Consider the following 15,458-nt stretch of genomic DNA (forward strand, 5'->3'; position numbering starts at 1 on the left):
TATCCCTTTAAAGTGCAGAGGTGTTTGGGTTTATCCTTTCTGAAGAGAGAGCACTTTTACTTCTTTTTTTTTAGTTAGAGTAATTATTTGAAATAAAGGATAATAGTTCCCTTAGTTCCCTACATGTTACTGACCACCGTGTATTTATCACTGTATAATCATAATGTCTCTATCAAATGGGTGAAGAGGAAATTGTAATACTGTGTGGAATGTGTAGCCCCCTGCTAAATCTCCTCCAGGATGTGGGTAAGAGCTGTTGGTATCTTCTCACAAGTACTTACAAGAAGCCAACAAAACCAAGGAGCGAAACCCACAATCTCCAAATGAAATATCAGAAAGTTGGTGATTAAGAAGGAATAAAAAGTTCTGGGAAGCCACAAATCTGAATAAATAAGCATCAATTTTATTGAATCATGAATAATTTAAGACTGGTACAATCATCAGCTTTATTCTCCATGACACAGGGTGGGGAAGGGGGAGAAATGGGGAGAGTGAGAAAGGGGAGGCATGATCTCAAACAGACCATTCACAAATTCCAATCCTAAATGAGAACTGAAAATTAAATAGGGAGAGGAGCAAATGGAAAACATCATAAACGTACACAAAATACTCAATTCCTAGTTTTTCTCTTTAAAAATGGCTAGAAAAAATTCATCAAAATGCAGCACTTTTAATCAAATATTTACATTTCTATGTTACAATGAAAAAATGTACATCTTATAGAACATATTTAATAAACTGTTCCACTGGAAACGACTAGATCAAAACAGCAACCTTGCATTTAATATCAACAAAGATTTTTTTTTTTTTGCTTTGTTTTTGTATATTTTTTTCTTGAAAGAAAATTGCCACATTTAGACAAGATTTCATACACATAATATCGAAGTTAAGCATCAACAATGAAATATCAGTTTGCTTCTTCCAAAATGTACAAAAAGGCTAACCAACCCCCTCGCTCCCCTTCCCCAAATAAATCACATCTCATCTATGGCCTGTATAATTCTTGGCAGTTCTGAAGGAAAGAAAATGGTTTATTCTTTCAATTTATAACTCAACACGAATGTTGCATAGAATCTTGCATTTCTTGTTGATATTTTTTTAAACAAGCCAACTCTGTAAGGAAAAAAAGGCAAAAAAAAAAAAAAAGGAGGTGTTTTGAAAAAGCTTTACATGAGAATAAAGTCACTTAAAGAAAGACTAAATCTATGAAAAGTCTTGATAAAAACTAAGACGTGTGCACAACAGGTAACCCTGCTTCCCGAAATTTCAGAAAAGACACGGAATATTGTGATGCTCAGAATGACTAGCCTATTCAAAATTGCCTCTCTCACTTTAAGCCAAGCTAGTGTCAACAAAAAAGAACAGATAATAGAAATTTCTTCCTGAGCTTAAGCACAGGATTAAAAATGAGAAAAAAAAAATATCCCGTTCCCCACAAATAAATCACTATTTTAAACATGTCTTATAGCACTCAGTTAAAGGTTAACCGAGACATTTTCTAGGCTATCAAGCCCATTTAAAACCCTAGCCCTGCAACTGGATTTTTTTTTTTTTTTTAACAGGCACATGCTCTATCTGCATGGATTCAGTTGGCGGATTAGGTACCAAAATTCACAGTAGTAGCAGGTAAAGTCAGTGCTGGGAAGCAGAATTGTCAAGACTACTGGAAAAATTAACTTCTTTCAAACTCATCATCAGCACGCTACGGATTTGATTCCATACAGATTTATCCCATTTTTTACAGTACCAAGAACTGGATTAGGAAAATTGGTTGAGTAACCTTTGTTATTCCATTGAGTGAAATGATGCAATAGAGTTCATAAGGTTAAAACAGTAACAACACCAAGCTCTTCCCCCCCATCATTAAAATATTTAAATTTTTCCTTTTACAATATTTTTCTTAAAAAAAAAAAGTCATCAGCACTTAAAAGTTGTAACAGGAGCAGATTCAAGACCAGCTTAGTAAGACAAAGTACAGTTATGTTACAGAAAGTCATGAGGTATAATAAAACGATCCTCTCAAGCTGAGCCACAGAAGCATGAACTTGCCTGTTATGTTCCTTTAAATCCACAAGCTCTTAAAAAAGTGTTTGTAATAAGATTTCTTTCTGTACATTGAAAAACCAGCATATTCCTGTAATTTATTAATGACAGTATTTATTACAATTGAAAAGCTTTTTTTGTCCCTCCTGCATGGATAAAACAGCTCTTCAGTGATTCATTAGCTGCAGATTGATATGAACCTGAAAAGTTATCTCACTTCCCTCCCTTTTTTTTGTCACATTTAAACAAATTCTAGTATCTCGTACAAACAATATTCACAGCAACTTATGATATTCCAAGAGATGACTTTAGCCCTGTTTCTTTAAATAAAATCCCATAATATACAGCACTAATTTAATCAAACACAATTAGTACAAAATAAGGCATCGCTTTAAGTCAGCACCAAAAGACAGCTGGGAAGGCTTGACTGAGGAGTGACGTGTTTGCTGAGGTACAGCTGACGTGTGGGGATGGTGGTGGGAGCATTTGCTTCCGTCACAAGGAAAGTGCAATTCTCTGGGAGGTGTTCTTGTTCCCCAAAAGAAGTACAAGCCTTAACACTGATAGTGTAGGTGTGTGCGTTCAGAGAGGAGGAGAAACAAAACCAGGTTCACGGCTCTGCCAGAGCTCAAGAGCACGGCACAGCTAAACTTAAAAGATGCAGCACCCAGCACCTTCCCTCCTCTTTCTTTTCCAGACCCGAATACTGCTAAAATACTATACCTTTTTAATTTGAAATTAAAAAGAAAAGTCGTGGAAATAAATATTGTCACCAGAGTAGCACTGGAACTGTCACAGAGCTGAATTTTGATTAACCCCTTATGGTTGTGCTGATTGGAAAGAAACCTCTGAACAAAACCCAAAGTTTTTAGAAAACAGCTGTAATATTCCATGGCAAGAATTAAAACCTGAAAGTCGGATTCATCCCTTTGCAGGGGTGCAGCTCACCTGTGTGCACAGGGCTCACAAAGCCTGTACACTGCCAAGGGTCCCTTGGAGCTGCAGGACTTCATGGCCCTTCCACTGACTTCTGAGGAGAAGGGAAAGCCCCTCTCCTCAGGGTCAGCAGGTGGGATGTAAACGCCACAGAAGTCAGCCCAGTCAGTTGTGTGGATGTAAGCGGGAAGAGAATTGGGCCCCAACTAGCAAAGGGCTACCTGATCTTTCACTTGTACCAGGATTGATTGTTACACAGTGTTTGAAAAAAACCTGATTTGTTCAGACTGTATATATATTTTTATATACTCCTATTTATATATATAATCTTTATAAACACACAATGAAAGAAAGCCAAGGTCTCAGACTGGCAAGGAGAGCAGCGCTTTTTCTTTTCTCTTTTTTTTTCTTTTCTCTTTTTTAAATATTTATTCAAACTTCCCTGTTTTGCAGCTTTGCCTTTATTGAATATTATTACCAAGGCAAGCAATATTGTTATAGCACCAGAACTATAGGAAGCTGAGTTTAATGCACAAAGCTGATTGGTAATAGTCCAGCCCTCACGTAAATGTGTTTGGTCAGAAGCAGCATAGGCAAATATTTCCTCTCCCCTCTCCTTCCAGACAGTACATGGCACAAAGCTGTTTGCTTCATAGCTGTGAAGTTGCCCCCATCCCCACCCCATCCCCCAGTCCCTTTGACTTTTAGTAATGATGACTATTTTTAACATCTTCAGGATCTTAGGCATGAGAGCTTACAGCAACTAAACAGAAGGAAACAAAGGAATAGTGCAGTTCTCATCATCGTCAAAAGAAAAACAATACAAAGGTCGCTTGGGTTGCCTGCACCCAGGTTGAAGACTGACTCCAAGTGTCTTGTTGTTCTTGCAGCTCTAATACTGAGATCCCAGCCCAGGAACATGTTCTTTCCATGAGTCCGTGATCGGGGTTCTTGCCAAGTGGGAGAGCAATAATGGAAACAACCTCTTTCTGCCTGAGGAAGATCACAGCGTCGACTCCAGAGACGAATCGAGGATGTCATCGTGGTGGCTGTTGCTGTTTGAGTCACTGTCGTAACTCTGGGGACTGGAGTAGTTGGCTGCTTCTTGCAGCCTCATTAGCATGTTCATCTGCAAAGGCACAGAAGTTCATGATTATTTGTATTCTGAGGTAGATATAATATCAACTCCACAAGAAAGCTACAGTCACATTCTTTTTGCCAGTGGGTAAGAAAGGAAAGGAAGAAACAAGCAGGATAATTAATACTGAGACTTGGAAAGGAGATATTAACTGTAAATTATAGCAGCACCCATAAGCTTTTCCAGTAAAGGTGAAAATAGAAGACTGAAGGGATTAGTCGACAGCCGTATGCAACAGGATCTTGAAGCATCCTACTCCTTTCTTCCTCTGACCCATGGAAATACTGACAGATCGGTCGAGACGCAAATCTGAATGTCCTAATACCTGGCTTGATGTTTGTGTACATATACATGAGCTGCTAGGAACTGTAACACACATTCTATACTTCCAACTGTCCAGAAAAACATACACCTCAACAGAACAGCTTCAGGGCATTCAGTTTGCAAAGCACCTTCATTTCCTTGCAGAACTGTATGGGCTTTCTGTGCAACTGCATTCCCCAAGCTGACTTGATGACTTGCCCAGCAGCATTATCTTCTCATTCTAAAACTCTTAATCTCTCCTCAGATGTACTTCCATTGCTTTATTTCTGTTTCTAATCCCTAGAAACAAGGGAAACAAAATGGTTCTGCTGATTCAGAAATGAGAGCTTACCAGAGGATCTCCTTCAGCATCGCTCACTGGAACTTGTTTGCTGGTTGAGCCTTCCCGGGACACGGAGTAGCCATCAAAGCCCACGTCTTCAGGCCGCAGCTGGAGCAGAGGAGGCCACTCATGGTGCTGCGGGGTGGCTGCCCAGGGGTAGGTGTCCATGACCCATTTGGCAGGATCCTCCCAGGGTGCTCTCCTCCCATACAACTGAAAGAGCATGAAACCATGTAAAACATTCCTGTTCATTCGGTGCCCATCTCATGGAAATGACCACGCCGCGCTTCTTGGATTGCAGGAAACACTTGCAAGCAGGGCTGAGTGTGAGATTTTCCTCACCCCCACAGCATACAGAGCTGTTTGATTTGAAAGCGTTTGACCACCTCTGAGGCTGCAGTGCCCTTCTCTTGGCACCAGCTGAAGGAAGGGAGACCTGAAAATAACCTCACCTATTAAACTCAACTTAAACTACGTCAATACACAAAAGAAGCCATCAATGCTGACATCCAGATCACACCAGCAGCTGCCTTGTCTGTGCTCACTGTTGGTCCACATCCAGGGAATGTGGAGGAGGGAATGTGAGATCTGTCATCAGGCAATAATGGTGGATGTCAAGGCATAAGGTTTTCAAGTCAGAATTTTTTTGTATTCAATCAAGAAAAAGCATCAGCAGCATCTGCCTGTGCTCATGTCCCTAAGCAAGAAAGTTCTGTTTCAAAAACTTATTCTGTGTTGAACAGACTGTGCTACTGAATCCCAGCATATTCTCCCTGTTATATTCCACTTGCCTTAATTACACAACAAATTCATTTTAATGCCTCGCGACTTTCAAAAGCATAAATACAACTTCAAGCGACTTTAAAATGTTTGTTTCCACTTTATAAATTTCCCCATCAACATCCCTCAGCAACTGACATTTTGTCACTTGAATTCAGAGAACTGTCCCTTTCCTTTCTCCCCCTGCACAGAGGGAAAAGTAGTAGTCTAGCAGAGAAATACATCAGCTCTCTGTTGAATCTAAGACTATCTCACTTTCCTCATCACTATTTCTTCTTGGTATTTTTCTGAGTTTATACTTTGCACGCACAAAGTATTAAATTGCTCTAAACACCATCTGCAGGAAGGAGCAGGCCTAGCCTGAGCAGAAGTGCCAGCAGATGGTGCTAGGCAATCTGAAACACAGCCTATTCCACAACCCAAACTCTTCATCCTCGAGCTGTACTGTATTATTTTCCCAGCATAATGTCTTCAAGATGTGGTCAACCAGATTTCCTATTTTAATCTTGTTCTCAAATTTACAACAATACGTGTCATTTGGTAAGTGGTGAGGATTTGATATTTTTCGCATGTCTTTTCTCCCTCAAAGGTCTGTGTGGATCCTAGATAGTTTCTGAAAAGTGGCTAGTAAGTAAAATTACCATTTTAGTATATGAAATCATCACACATCTTCAGCAGATGAGAGACTGAAAGACTCACTATTCCCTTCCATGGCAACCAGGTCTGTCCATCCCTCTCACTGGCATGTTTTCCAGGGAGCAATTCATGGGACAAGAATGGAACAGGTTGCTTCACAAAGCATCAAAGAAAACTCACTAAAGTACGAGTGAGGGTGGCAGAAAGCCACGGGGACTCCAGGTCCTTTCTGCTGGTGCTGCATTCTGCATCAATACATCAAGCAGGAAGAACTCGGGTTTTATACAACCTTCTAATCTGCACATCCCTGTTTTGAAGAACAAAACAACTCAGCTCCAATGGGAGAAATTATTGTAAGGATCCATTTGGTTTGCTTGCATTTGATCCAAAATAATTCTCCAAATGAGAAACAAAAATATAAGAATAGCTCAGTGTAGATCCACAGAGACGACAGTGAACTTTAGTAGTTCACCTTTCCCTTCTGGCAGGCAATTTCAGGAAAGATGTGTTCTCAGAGGAGCCTCTGTGGGTGCTGGGAATGGAAAACAGCCCCAAATGAAACCCACATTTCTAATATTAGCTTGTTAATTAGCACCACTCTGGCTACTCTTCAAGTACGAAAGTGCATTCTTATCCATCGACTAAACAAAAGACAAATTATTTAAATGGAGATGAATTGATGCAATTTGGGGAAATGGGACTGAAGTGCATAAAGAATCTAAAGCACAAAGTGAGAAACTGAAATCCTTACACCTGGAACACAAGCCATTCAAATAACCTAAGGAGTGATGCAGATATTGGGCAAAAGAAGCAAGCAAAAAGGTGTTTTTATCAATTGTTCTCTCTCTCCATTTCCATTACTACATTTTCAAGGCTTTCTACATGTACTGATGAGTGATACGTTTCAAAACACAGTACAAAGAGTCCATGTACTGCCGTGAGTATCAGTTTTCTCCATTTCAAGAGGAAACAAAGTCACCTACTCTCTCTTGTTGAAAAGATTACTGGCTCCCATTATCTCCCTTTATAGGAAGTTTTATGTGAAACAGTTCTCCTGTTCTATTTGTAGCAAAGTTCCCACGTGTGTTCTGTACTCCAGGACCTATCGTTTTCCTCATGTCTAAAGAGTCTACCACAATTGTTCCCAAAAAAAAAAAGAGATCTCCAGGCACTGACAAATTTCAAATGGTAATCACAGTTTGCCCAAATTTTAACCAAAACTTGAAGAATTTGTGTATTTCATAGATTTGTAAGAAGCCATTAGTAAAAACTCAGTTTCCTATGACAGGGTTGCCTCCTCTCTGTCTCTGTAAACACATAGAAATCCCTGCTGTATGGAAAGCAAATGAAACCCAAGGTGGTTGTTAACAGGAAAATGTAAAGTCTCTTCCTCCTTTCTGTTTTAGTTCTTCCTCAAGTGCTCAGACTGGTACATCTTCGTGAATTCTGCACTCTCTGTTGAGTACTCCCATGCAGGCAAGAACTTAACCCCAGTAAAGGGTATTGGATAGCAAAGAAATTAACCAACAAGAAAATCAAAACAAAATCCCAGTATTTTAAATATTTTACACACTTTTTTTTTACATATCTTAATGGCAAGGCATCCTGACAAACCCTGCAACAGTGAGCCCCAAGCAGTTGTAGAACAGAGAGAATTACTTTTCACAAAGATGAAGGAATCATTCAACACAACTGCTTCTCCATGGAGCTCATACTTGGGAGTTACTGCATATTTCAAAAAGACTTCAGACACAGAGACATATGTGGTGGAGAATCTACTACTTCTCTAAGTAATATTTCATAACTGTTAATTATTCTTACTAGCAACATAGCATGTCTTGCTTATAGTTTGAATTTCTCTAGTCCAAACTTGTCAAACATCCACTGGACTTTTTTCCTGCAAGACTAAAGCAGAAGAGTAGATCAAGTAATATTTTACTCCTGAATAATCTGAATAGTCTGAGCTTCTTCTCTTTCTCACTGAATAATGCTTCCTCTATCTGAATGACAGCTACTGCTCTTTTTTTAAACCCTTTTCAGTTTTATCTTTCTAATGAGCCTTTTTACATGTAGAAGCATTACTTCCTACTGCTATCTGACGTAAATTGTAGCTCATGCCCTCAAAATGGCATTTGCCATCTTACCAAAACACAAGCTCCCAATGCATTGCCACAATTTCCTATTCTCCATCCACCTTCAGCCCTTTTCCAATCTCCTGGATTCTCATTGTGATGCACCTTTTCATTTTTGTGCGTGTGAGTTCACGTTTAGCTTTCATCCACATAACGCCCAGAACTTACCGGTATTTGATTAAATTAGGTGCTGCTGTGCTTAATCTGGGAACAGAGAACTGAAGAATAAAAAAGCCCTTTTTTTTCCCCCTACTTTCATGGCAAGTTCATAGCAATCTTCTGCTGATCCCTCCTCCTTATTCCAATGAGCTTTATAGTCATACAGACACCAAGAATTGCATGGCAATGTTTAAAAACATCCAAATCGCTGGAGTATGAATCAGTTACTAAGTACAGGCAATCAATGATGATTTCACTGCAGCCTCTGAAAGAATTATGAAGGAATCTACTAAAAAAGTCATCCTGTATACTGAGAAGTAATCAAAACGTCACTGATACCGATCCTGTCACTCATGAATACGTTTCTCTCCACACACAGCTTTGCTCCCATGTTGAAAGATTTGATTTACAAAGGAAAATCCTGCACAACAAAGTTAATGACCACAAGCATATTTTTCAGCTGCACAGTACAATTTTAAGGTGTGCTTCTGGAACACAGTATTGAAAGATATTTGTGTGTCTAACTCCCTCCACTGAAAACATCAGCAGCTTGGCATCTAATTACTTCTTCCACTCTCTGTTTAAAAAGCATTTAAGAGACTAATTCTGCCTGAAATTATGGACAATTTCGTTAGATTTTCATAGACATGCAGGTATTCACTGTGCAGACTTATATCTACAGAAAATGTTGCTGTTACTGAGTTTTGTATCCTTTTGAATAGATACCATTTTAGAGCTGTGACTTTTCATTTTTGCCTGCTCACCTGCAGCCCTTCTCTAACTGCTTCCAGAAGATATGGAATGATGGAGTAGTTCCACAGGTCAGTAAACCAGACTCTAGAACCATCTACATCTATTGGACAGGAGAGGAAGAGCCGTGGACCTGGAGAGGGAAATTCAGATATTACACTCAAATTACAGTCAGGATAAGCATCAAAAATAGGATCTATAACATCTAAAAGTAGAGTTTTAAAGAAACCTTTTTTAGCTGATATAGCACAAAGAAGGATACAAAGGGAATAAAATACATATATTTACATATGCCTGGGCATAAGGACAGAGCACTTACCAATAGTAACATCAGAGGAGCTGTGAGCCTCCAAGAATTTGTTCAGATGTTGCCAAACCTTGGGAATCCAATCAATAATTTTAACCAGCTCTGCATTCCTCATCCTACCACTGATCTCTGTTTCAATTAATTTTCTTCTCAAGAAACGGCCGAGAAAGCCTTTGACTGGCTCAGTGTGGTTTGCACATAGCACCCATCTAAGGCAGAACAGCAGAAATGGCCATTATTTCTCTTTCATGGTACCCAATGTAACTATTCTTGACTAAATCTCATTTCTTATTTCCAGATGATTATCAGGATCAAAATGGGTTACTCCAGTCATAGTTGTTTTTCAAGCAAAAGTTATTTGGGAATAGTTCATTAGATGAACCAATTTTTACTGTGCTTTGTATTAATTTATCATTAATCTCCTTTGTCTAAATATTGTCTTACTTAAAAACTGGTAGGAGATCAAATATCTTAACAATCCTCTGAAAAGTAAAGTTTTTGTGAACCCAGTTACTTTATTGACAGCACCATAACCAAGCTGCACATGTTAGGACAGCAGCTTGGGAGCAAATGGTATTTCTCTCTTAATTTGCTATTTCAACTGATAAGAACAACTTCAGATGACTCAGTAGCCATTACTCCTTTGCTAGCCCACAAACATAAATGAGAAACATGAATAAACAGTACCTGAAATTATGGTGAAGTTGAAGATTAGGTGTTGAAGAGGTGGCTTGGTTCATCGTGCCAATAATATATGGACTATTAGAAAAAAAAACAACAAGCAAATCAAACTTGTAAATTTTGAAAAATAAGGTTTTAGCGAAACCTCTACATTAAAAAAGGTCATTCAAATCTCTTTTGTCAAAGAAGGTTTTGTAGTTACTTGTAACTTACTCTCTGACTTCTGAGAACAGCAAATTCTGAAAGCAAACCAGAAATCTCAAAACAGGACCTTTCACAAATGGGGTTTTACTACTAAAGATCTACATCATGAAGTGCATGCAAATTACTCAAACCCTCTAATACTTTTTTATTACTGATTTCAGAAAAATGGATCATTTTAGTAAGGAAAAAGACCCCTCTGAAGTACTGTCCATAATATGGACAGTCTGCCCATTTGAGCCCACATTACTACACTAATCCAGACTTTGGTTTTGTCATCACATCTTGCAGCAGCAGTGCTCTGAGTGCAGTGTTAACATTTGCACTGTTATTGAATTATTTCCTTACCATTTGTGGTACTTGCAGTTTAGAAGTCCATTAAAGATCTCTCCTAGGGAGCTAACATGATGCAAATTATCCAAAATGATTACAAGAGGCATATCCACAGCGTTATTTTCACTGTTACACTGGTCTGCCAGGTTGGACAGGTATTGGCGGAGCTCCTGCAAAGCAGATATACAGAAAAGAAGAAAAAAAAAAAGGAAAGAGAATGTTCTTCATATTCCTTGAAAATCTAATTAAGATGAATAAGCTTGGTAATAAAACCTGGAGCAAAAGAGCCTGACATCTTACAAATCAGACATTTTCCATGAGAAAACACAAGATATGGTTTTCCTTCTCTTTTGTAGGTTATGGTAAAGATTCAAAGACTGTAACAGAAATCCTGTGTGAGATAAGGGCTAAAGGGGGGTAAGATTTTGTCATTTGTTTTGTGCTTTTCATTCATGCTTTCCTAATCTCAGACCTAAGAGGTCTGAAATATATTCTTCTTTCTTTTCAGCAACTCTCTCAACTCTCTCTGTACCAAAGCAAACTCTGCATTCCAGCTACATTTGTTAGATTATCTTGCAACTGTGTTTCTAGCTAAATGCAGTCGATAAAATTAATCTGGAACAAAGTATCTCTTGTCAGAGGCCAAATTCAGATGCCTTCAGTAAAACTGTGAAAGAGGATGAGCTTTTGGGGCTGCTGATGAGTGGCTGGGTGTGGTTGAAATGCTCTCAGCAGCTTTAAAGCATGTCTCAAATCATACCAGTGGCTTACAACCACAATTTCAATCATCCCTTTCCTCCAGAGGAAAATATGCCTAAGGCCATCAAATGCACAGTTGTTTTTGTTTTGTTTTGATTTTTTTTTATTTTAATCTAGATGATCACTGGAAGTATATTCAGCAAAACCAGGAGCACATAAAAAAGCAGAGACATGCCTTACCAGCAGAGGAATGTGCCTGGGCAACAGTCCCTCCAAACCCAGCACATGATTACAACTGCTGATACTTGCAGCTGCAGAAACTCTTGACAGCCTAGAGATGCATTTGAGAGTTCTGGGCAAAATGCCCACATGCAATAGGGATTGCTTAAGTCTCTGGGAATTTTATGCAGGTGTTTTAACTTTCTGGGCAGTTCTCAGGCTCCTAACCACTTGAAACTCGTGACACCTTTAGGTTTTCAAATACACACCTGGGAGCCTGCTACCTAATAATCAGGACAATTTGCAGTTCTGAAAACCTTAAATATTATTTCCTTCAGGATCAACACAATGCTTTAAAAAGAAAGGTAAGTCCAAAATGAGTTTTTGACAGATTGACAGAGGAGGAGTCTCATTTCAGATATATGGTGGGATGAATTGTGCAAGGATGGTTTCTCACCTTACTGGATTTATGGTCCACATTGAAGGTTGCAATAATGCCATCAGCCAGCTCCCTGCCCTCTCTGAGGACCATGTACTCAGACAAACGGTTTGCCAGGTATGTTTTCCCAGTGCCACTGGGGCCAGATAAGATAATCCGCCTGTGTTCCATCAGGAGAGAGACATAACGCTGCAGGATAGGCTTTGGGATCAGAGATTCAAACACCAGACCGTCCAGACTGTTCTCACAGATACCTGCAACAGAAAAATATTCCTCAGCTAGAAGCAGTCCCAATTTTTACCCAAATTACCCACATTTTTAAAAGTTTGGGTTTTGACTAAGTAGTTGTAATGCTGCAAAGCAATCCTGTTAGTAGAGTTTGAACAAATCAAGACTTTGTGAATGTACCTGAGCCAAATAATAGCAGGAGAAACACCCAAAATAACACTTATGTCCAGTAGATGTAGATCTGACCTGATCAAGCTATTTCTCACTTCAGAGATAAACTCCTTCCCCACTCTGGTATCCCTTATAGTTGAGAGAGGAACACAAAAAGCTGATAAAACAAGTGCAGAAGTGACCTGTGGACTTGGTCTGGATCCTCCTTCAGCTTTTCTAAGTACTCAGCTGCCTCCCTAAGGCCCTTTGAAAGCTGCCACACTAAATGATTCCAGGCCACATTTTTCACGCCCAAACCATCCATTTTACAGCATTTCCCCATGCATTCATCCAGAATGTACCTGTTTACTTTTGGATCAGTAGACAAAAAACCCTCCCAGCTATCACCAACTCCCCCTACTTTCCCAAATGCTTGTAATTAAACTCCTTCTCTGTATGCTGATAGTTATCTCTTCTAACAGAAAACTCCTACCGATAAGCATTTATGCCATGTCAGCAGTCACTTTAGGCAGAATTGGCTCAGGGAAAATACACAGTGCTTCAAAATAAACAGCAGGAAGGGAAGTTGGCAGATCACCCAGAGAAATGTTTGCACCTCAGTGGTTACTCGGAATATTAAATATTTATACAAGGCAGCTTTATATCTCAAAGGTATATGTAAGTGATTTTCCATAAATTGATTAAATACATTTCTATTTTACTGAAAACTGTTATCACATATGATCCTTCAAGGCGCAAGTCAAGCCGATGTAAGTTAAATATAAACTCAAATTGCAGCTTTTACAGACACAGCTACACCTTAAGCCATATTTCAATTAGGATTTATGATTGGACAATGTATTTTATGTAAGCAGGATATCCTAGGTTCATGTCAAACCTCAACAAACTGAGGTATTTCACAGGCCATATTGTCTTCCTGCCCACAGATTTACTACCCACGTAACTGCTTTTTTACACCAATAGTAAAAAATCAAAGTGCTTTCAGTCAAATGGTACAGTCAAATTTCAAAGTTGATCTGCGGAATGTTTGGCAGTGCTCTCAATTGGAACGCAGATCTGTGCTTGAGATTTCACTGGTGTAACTTTGAGCAAACTGATGTTCAGAATGCAGCAGTTGAGGGTTTTCTCCTTAAACTTAGTTTCACAGTACAGTTTTCATAAAAAATGGCTCCCAGAGAAACCAAATGAGAAACCATATGAGAAATATAAGTATGAAATTTTTATTAGTATTAGAGAACGAAACTGATGGGAATTCTGAAAACCATACATTTGGAAAAATACAGATTTTTTTACAGCTTATGTCCCACAAACTTTGGGATCCTTCCTTCCTGCTGCTTAAGGAGGGACTCTTGGGTGAGGTCAATCAAGGAAGCAAATCAAGATACTTTTTTTCCACTTTGCATCAAGGAAATAACAACTACAGGTGTTACAAAGAGGTAATGAAATTTTAAGGCTTAATGTATGTATTTGGAAGGTACTGTGCTGCTCAAACAGCTCCACTACATCCTTTGTGGTGTGAGATCTTCTCCAGGACAACTTCAGGCATCAGCTCAACATTTGTGGAGAAGCTGCTGTGTGTGTAATTATTCCTATTGTTACAGGTTGAAAACTTGCTGAAATTATAGACTTAGTGCTGTCTTTATCAAATGAAAATAGAAGGAAGTAAATAAAAGCTAGGAACAGGAAGAAGTAGCACAATAAAAAGTTTCTACTGCTCTGAGTTTCTTAACACAGCAAGCCTTGATAAAACTGTGATTAGTGAGACCTCCAACAGACAGTCAGGTGTAATTACCTTTGATGGTAACTGAAATAGTGTTGTTTTCTCCAACCAGATAACCACAGGGCAGCAGCTCAGGGGTCTCTGCACTGTTAGTGCGTTTGATTTCTCCAATGCTGTAGCCCAGGACACTGTCTGAGTTCAGTCCCAGCTGGCTCACGGGATCCACATGGATGATGTACTCCTAGGGTGAGAAAGGGACACAGGAAGTTAGGCAGCACTGAAATCCTCGGGAAGTTCTTCTATGCTATACCAGTACCTATCCCAGCAAGTTAAATATAGTTTGGTACCATCAAAATCTAACAATAGGAGAACTGGGGCTCACAGCAAATTGTGCTCACTAACCTTAAACAACCGTCTCACAACCCCATCCAGAACATCCCACTTGGTCTTGCCACTGACTCCAATGCAGCCTATGAGGAAGGTGCGAGGCCTTGAATCCTAAAGACACAGAAATAACTGTATCAGACAAGGATGTTTAATGTAATTAAAATGCTGGCTTCCCCACCACCCCTGCTTTATTTTTAAATAATGGTGCATCTTTAGTACTCTGTATGGTGAATTCTGAAAGCCATAGGAAGGCCTTTTCATATACTAAACATTTTTTCCAGTGTTGGAAGTCACAACTCTAAAGGATACTTAAGTGGTCTTGATGTTAAGTAAAAAGTATTTGTTAATCAATCCATGAACAATTCAAAAACCCCTGAGAGAATTACAGCTTAGCAAAAAGACAGAAAATAGATGTCAAGTTCATTTTTCCATGACTTCACAATCAAAGCTGTTACAGTTGCAAAGTTTATCCTATTTCCTTCTAGATGCTCCCGAGGGCATAGAAATCTAAATACATATATATATATGAATTATACATGGTTATATGTATAAGTAGTAATAGAGAAAAAGTTATATTTATATATAACAACTTCTGTGTTATGTTTGATATATCACAGCATTTTGATAATTGTGTAACTGATTTCTAACATAGATAAAAAAAATCAGAACAAATAAAATTTTTCTATTCTTCTATAGCCACACTCACTGTGAAACGTTAATTGAAGAAAAGCTAATTTCTATCATAAGACTTGAAGTGTAACTAAAATGTAAAGAACCATTTCCCCATGGCAACTTAACTCACTCTGAGCACAGTGAAGTCCAATAGAATTACCAATGCAGTTTCACTGCTAAT

General features: G+C 38.9%; 1 protein-coding gene across 12 annotated transcripts in view; it reads right to left on the reverse strand.

The window, feature by feature from the left end:
* Positions 1-381: 381 nt before the first annotated feature.
* The window catches only part of NAV2 (neuron navigator 2), a 379,270-nt gene continuing 364,193 nt past the window's right edge, over positions 382-15,458 (reverse strand). For all 12 annotated transcript variants that reach the window (XM_018083415.3, XM_018083416.3, XM_018083414.3 and 9 more), the window contains 9 exons: positions 14,621-14,716; positions 14,291-14,459; positions 12,118-12,353; positions 10,758-10,912; positions 10,215-10,286; positions 9,540-9,736; positions 9,235-9,353; positions 4,773-4,976; positions 382-4,108 (listed from right to left, as the gene is read on the reverse strand). In XM_018083415.3, coding sequence (XP_017938904.2) covers positions 3,983-4,108; positions 4,773-4,976; positions 9,235-9,353; positions 9,540-9,736; positions 10,215-10,286; positions 10,758-10,912; positions 12,118-12,353; positions 14,291-14,459; positions 14,621-14,716 — 1,374 coding nt within the window. In that variant the 3' untranslated portion in view covers positions 382-3,982. The remainder of the gene's footprint in view (positions 4,109-4,772; positions 4,977-9,234; positions 9,354-9,539; positions 9,737-10,214; positions 10,287-10,757; positions 10,913-12,117; positions 12,354-14,290; positions 14,460-14,620; positions 14,717-15,458) is intronic.

Source organism: Manacus vitellinus, unplaced genomic scaffold (genome assembly GCF_001715985.3).
Source record: "Manacus vitellinus isolate BGI_N305 unplaced genomic scaffold, ASM171598v3 scaffold_63_pilon, whole genome shotgun sequence".
Classification (NCBI taxonomy): domain Eukaryota; kingdom Metazoa; phylum Chordata; class Aves; order Passeriformes; family Pipridae; genus Manacus; species Manacus vitellinus.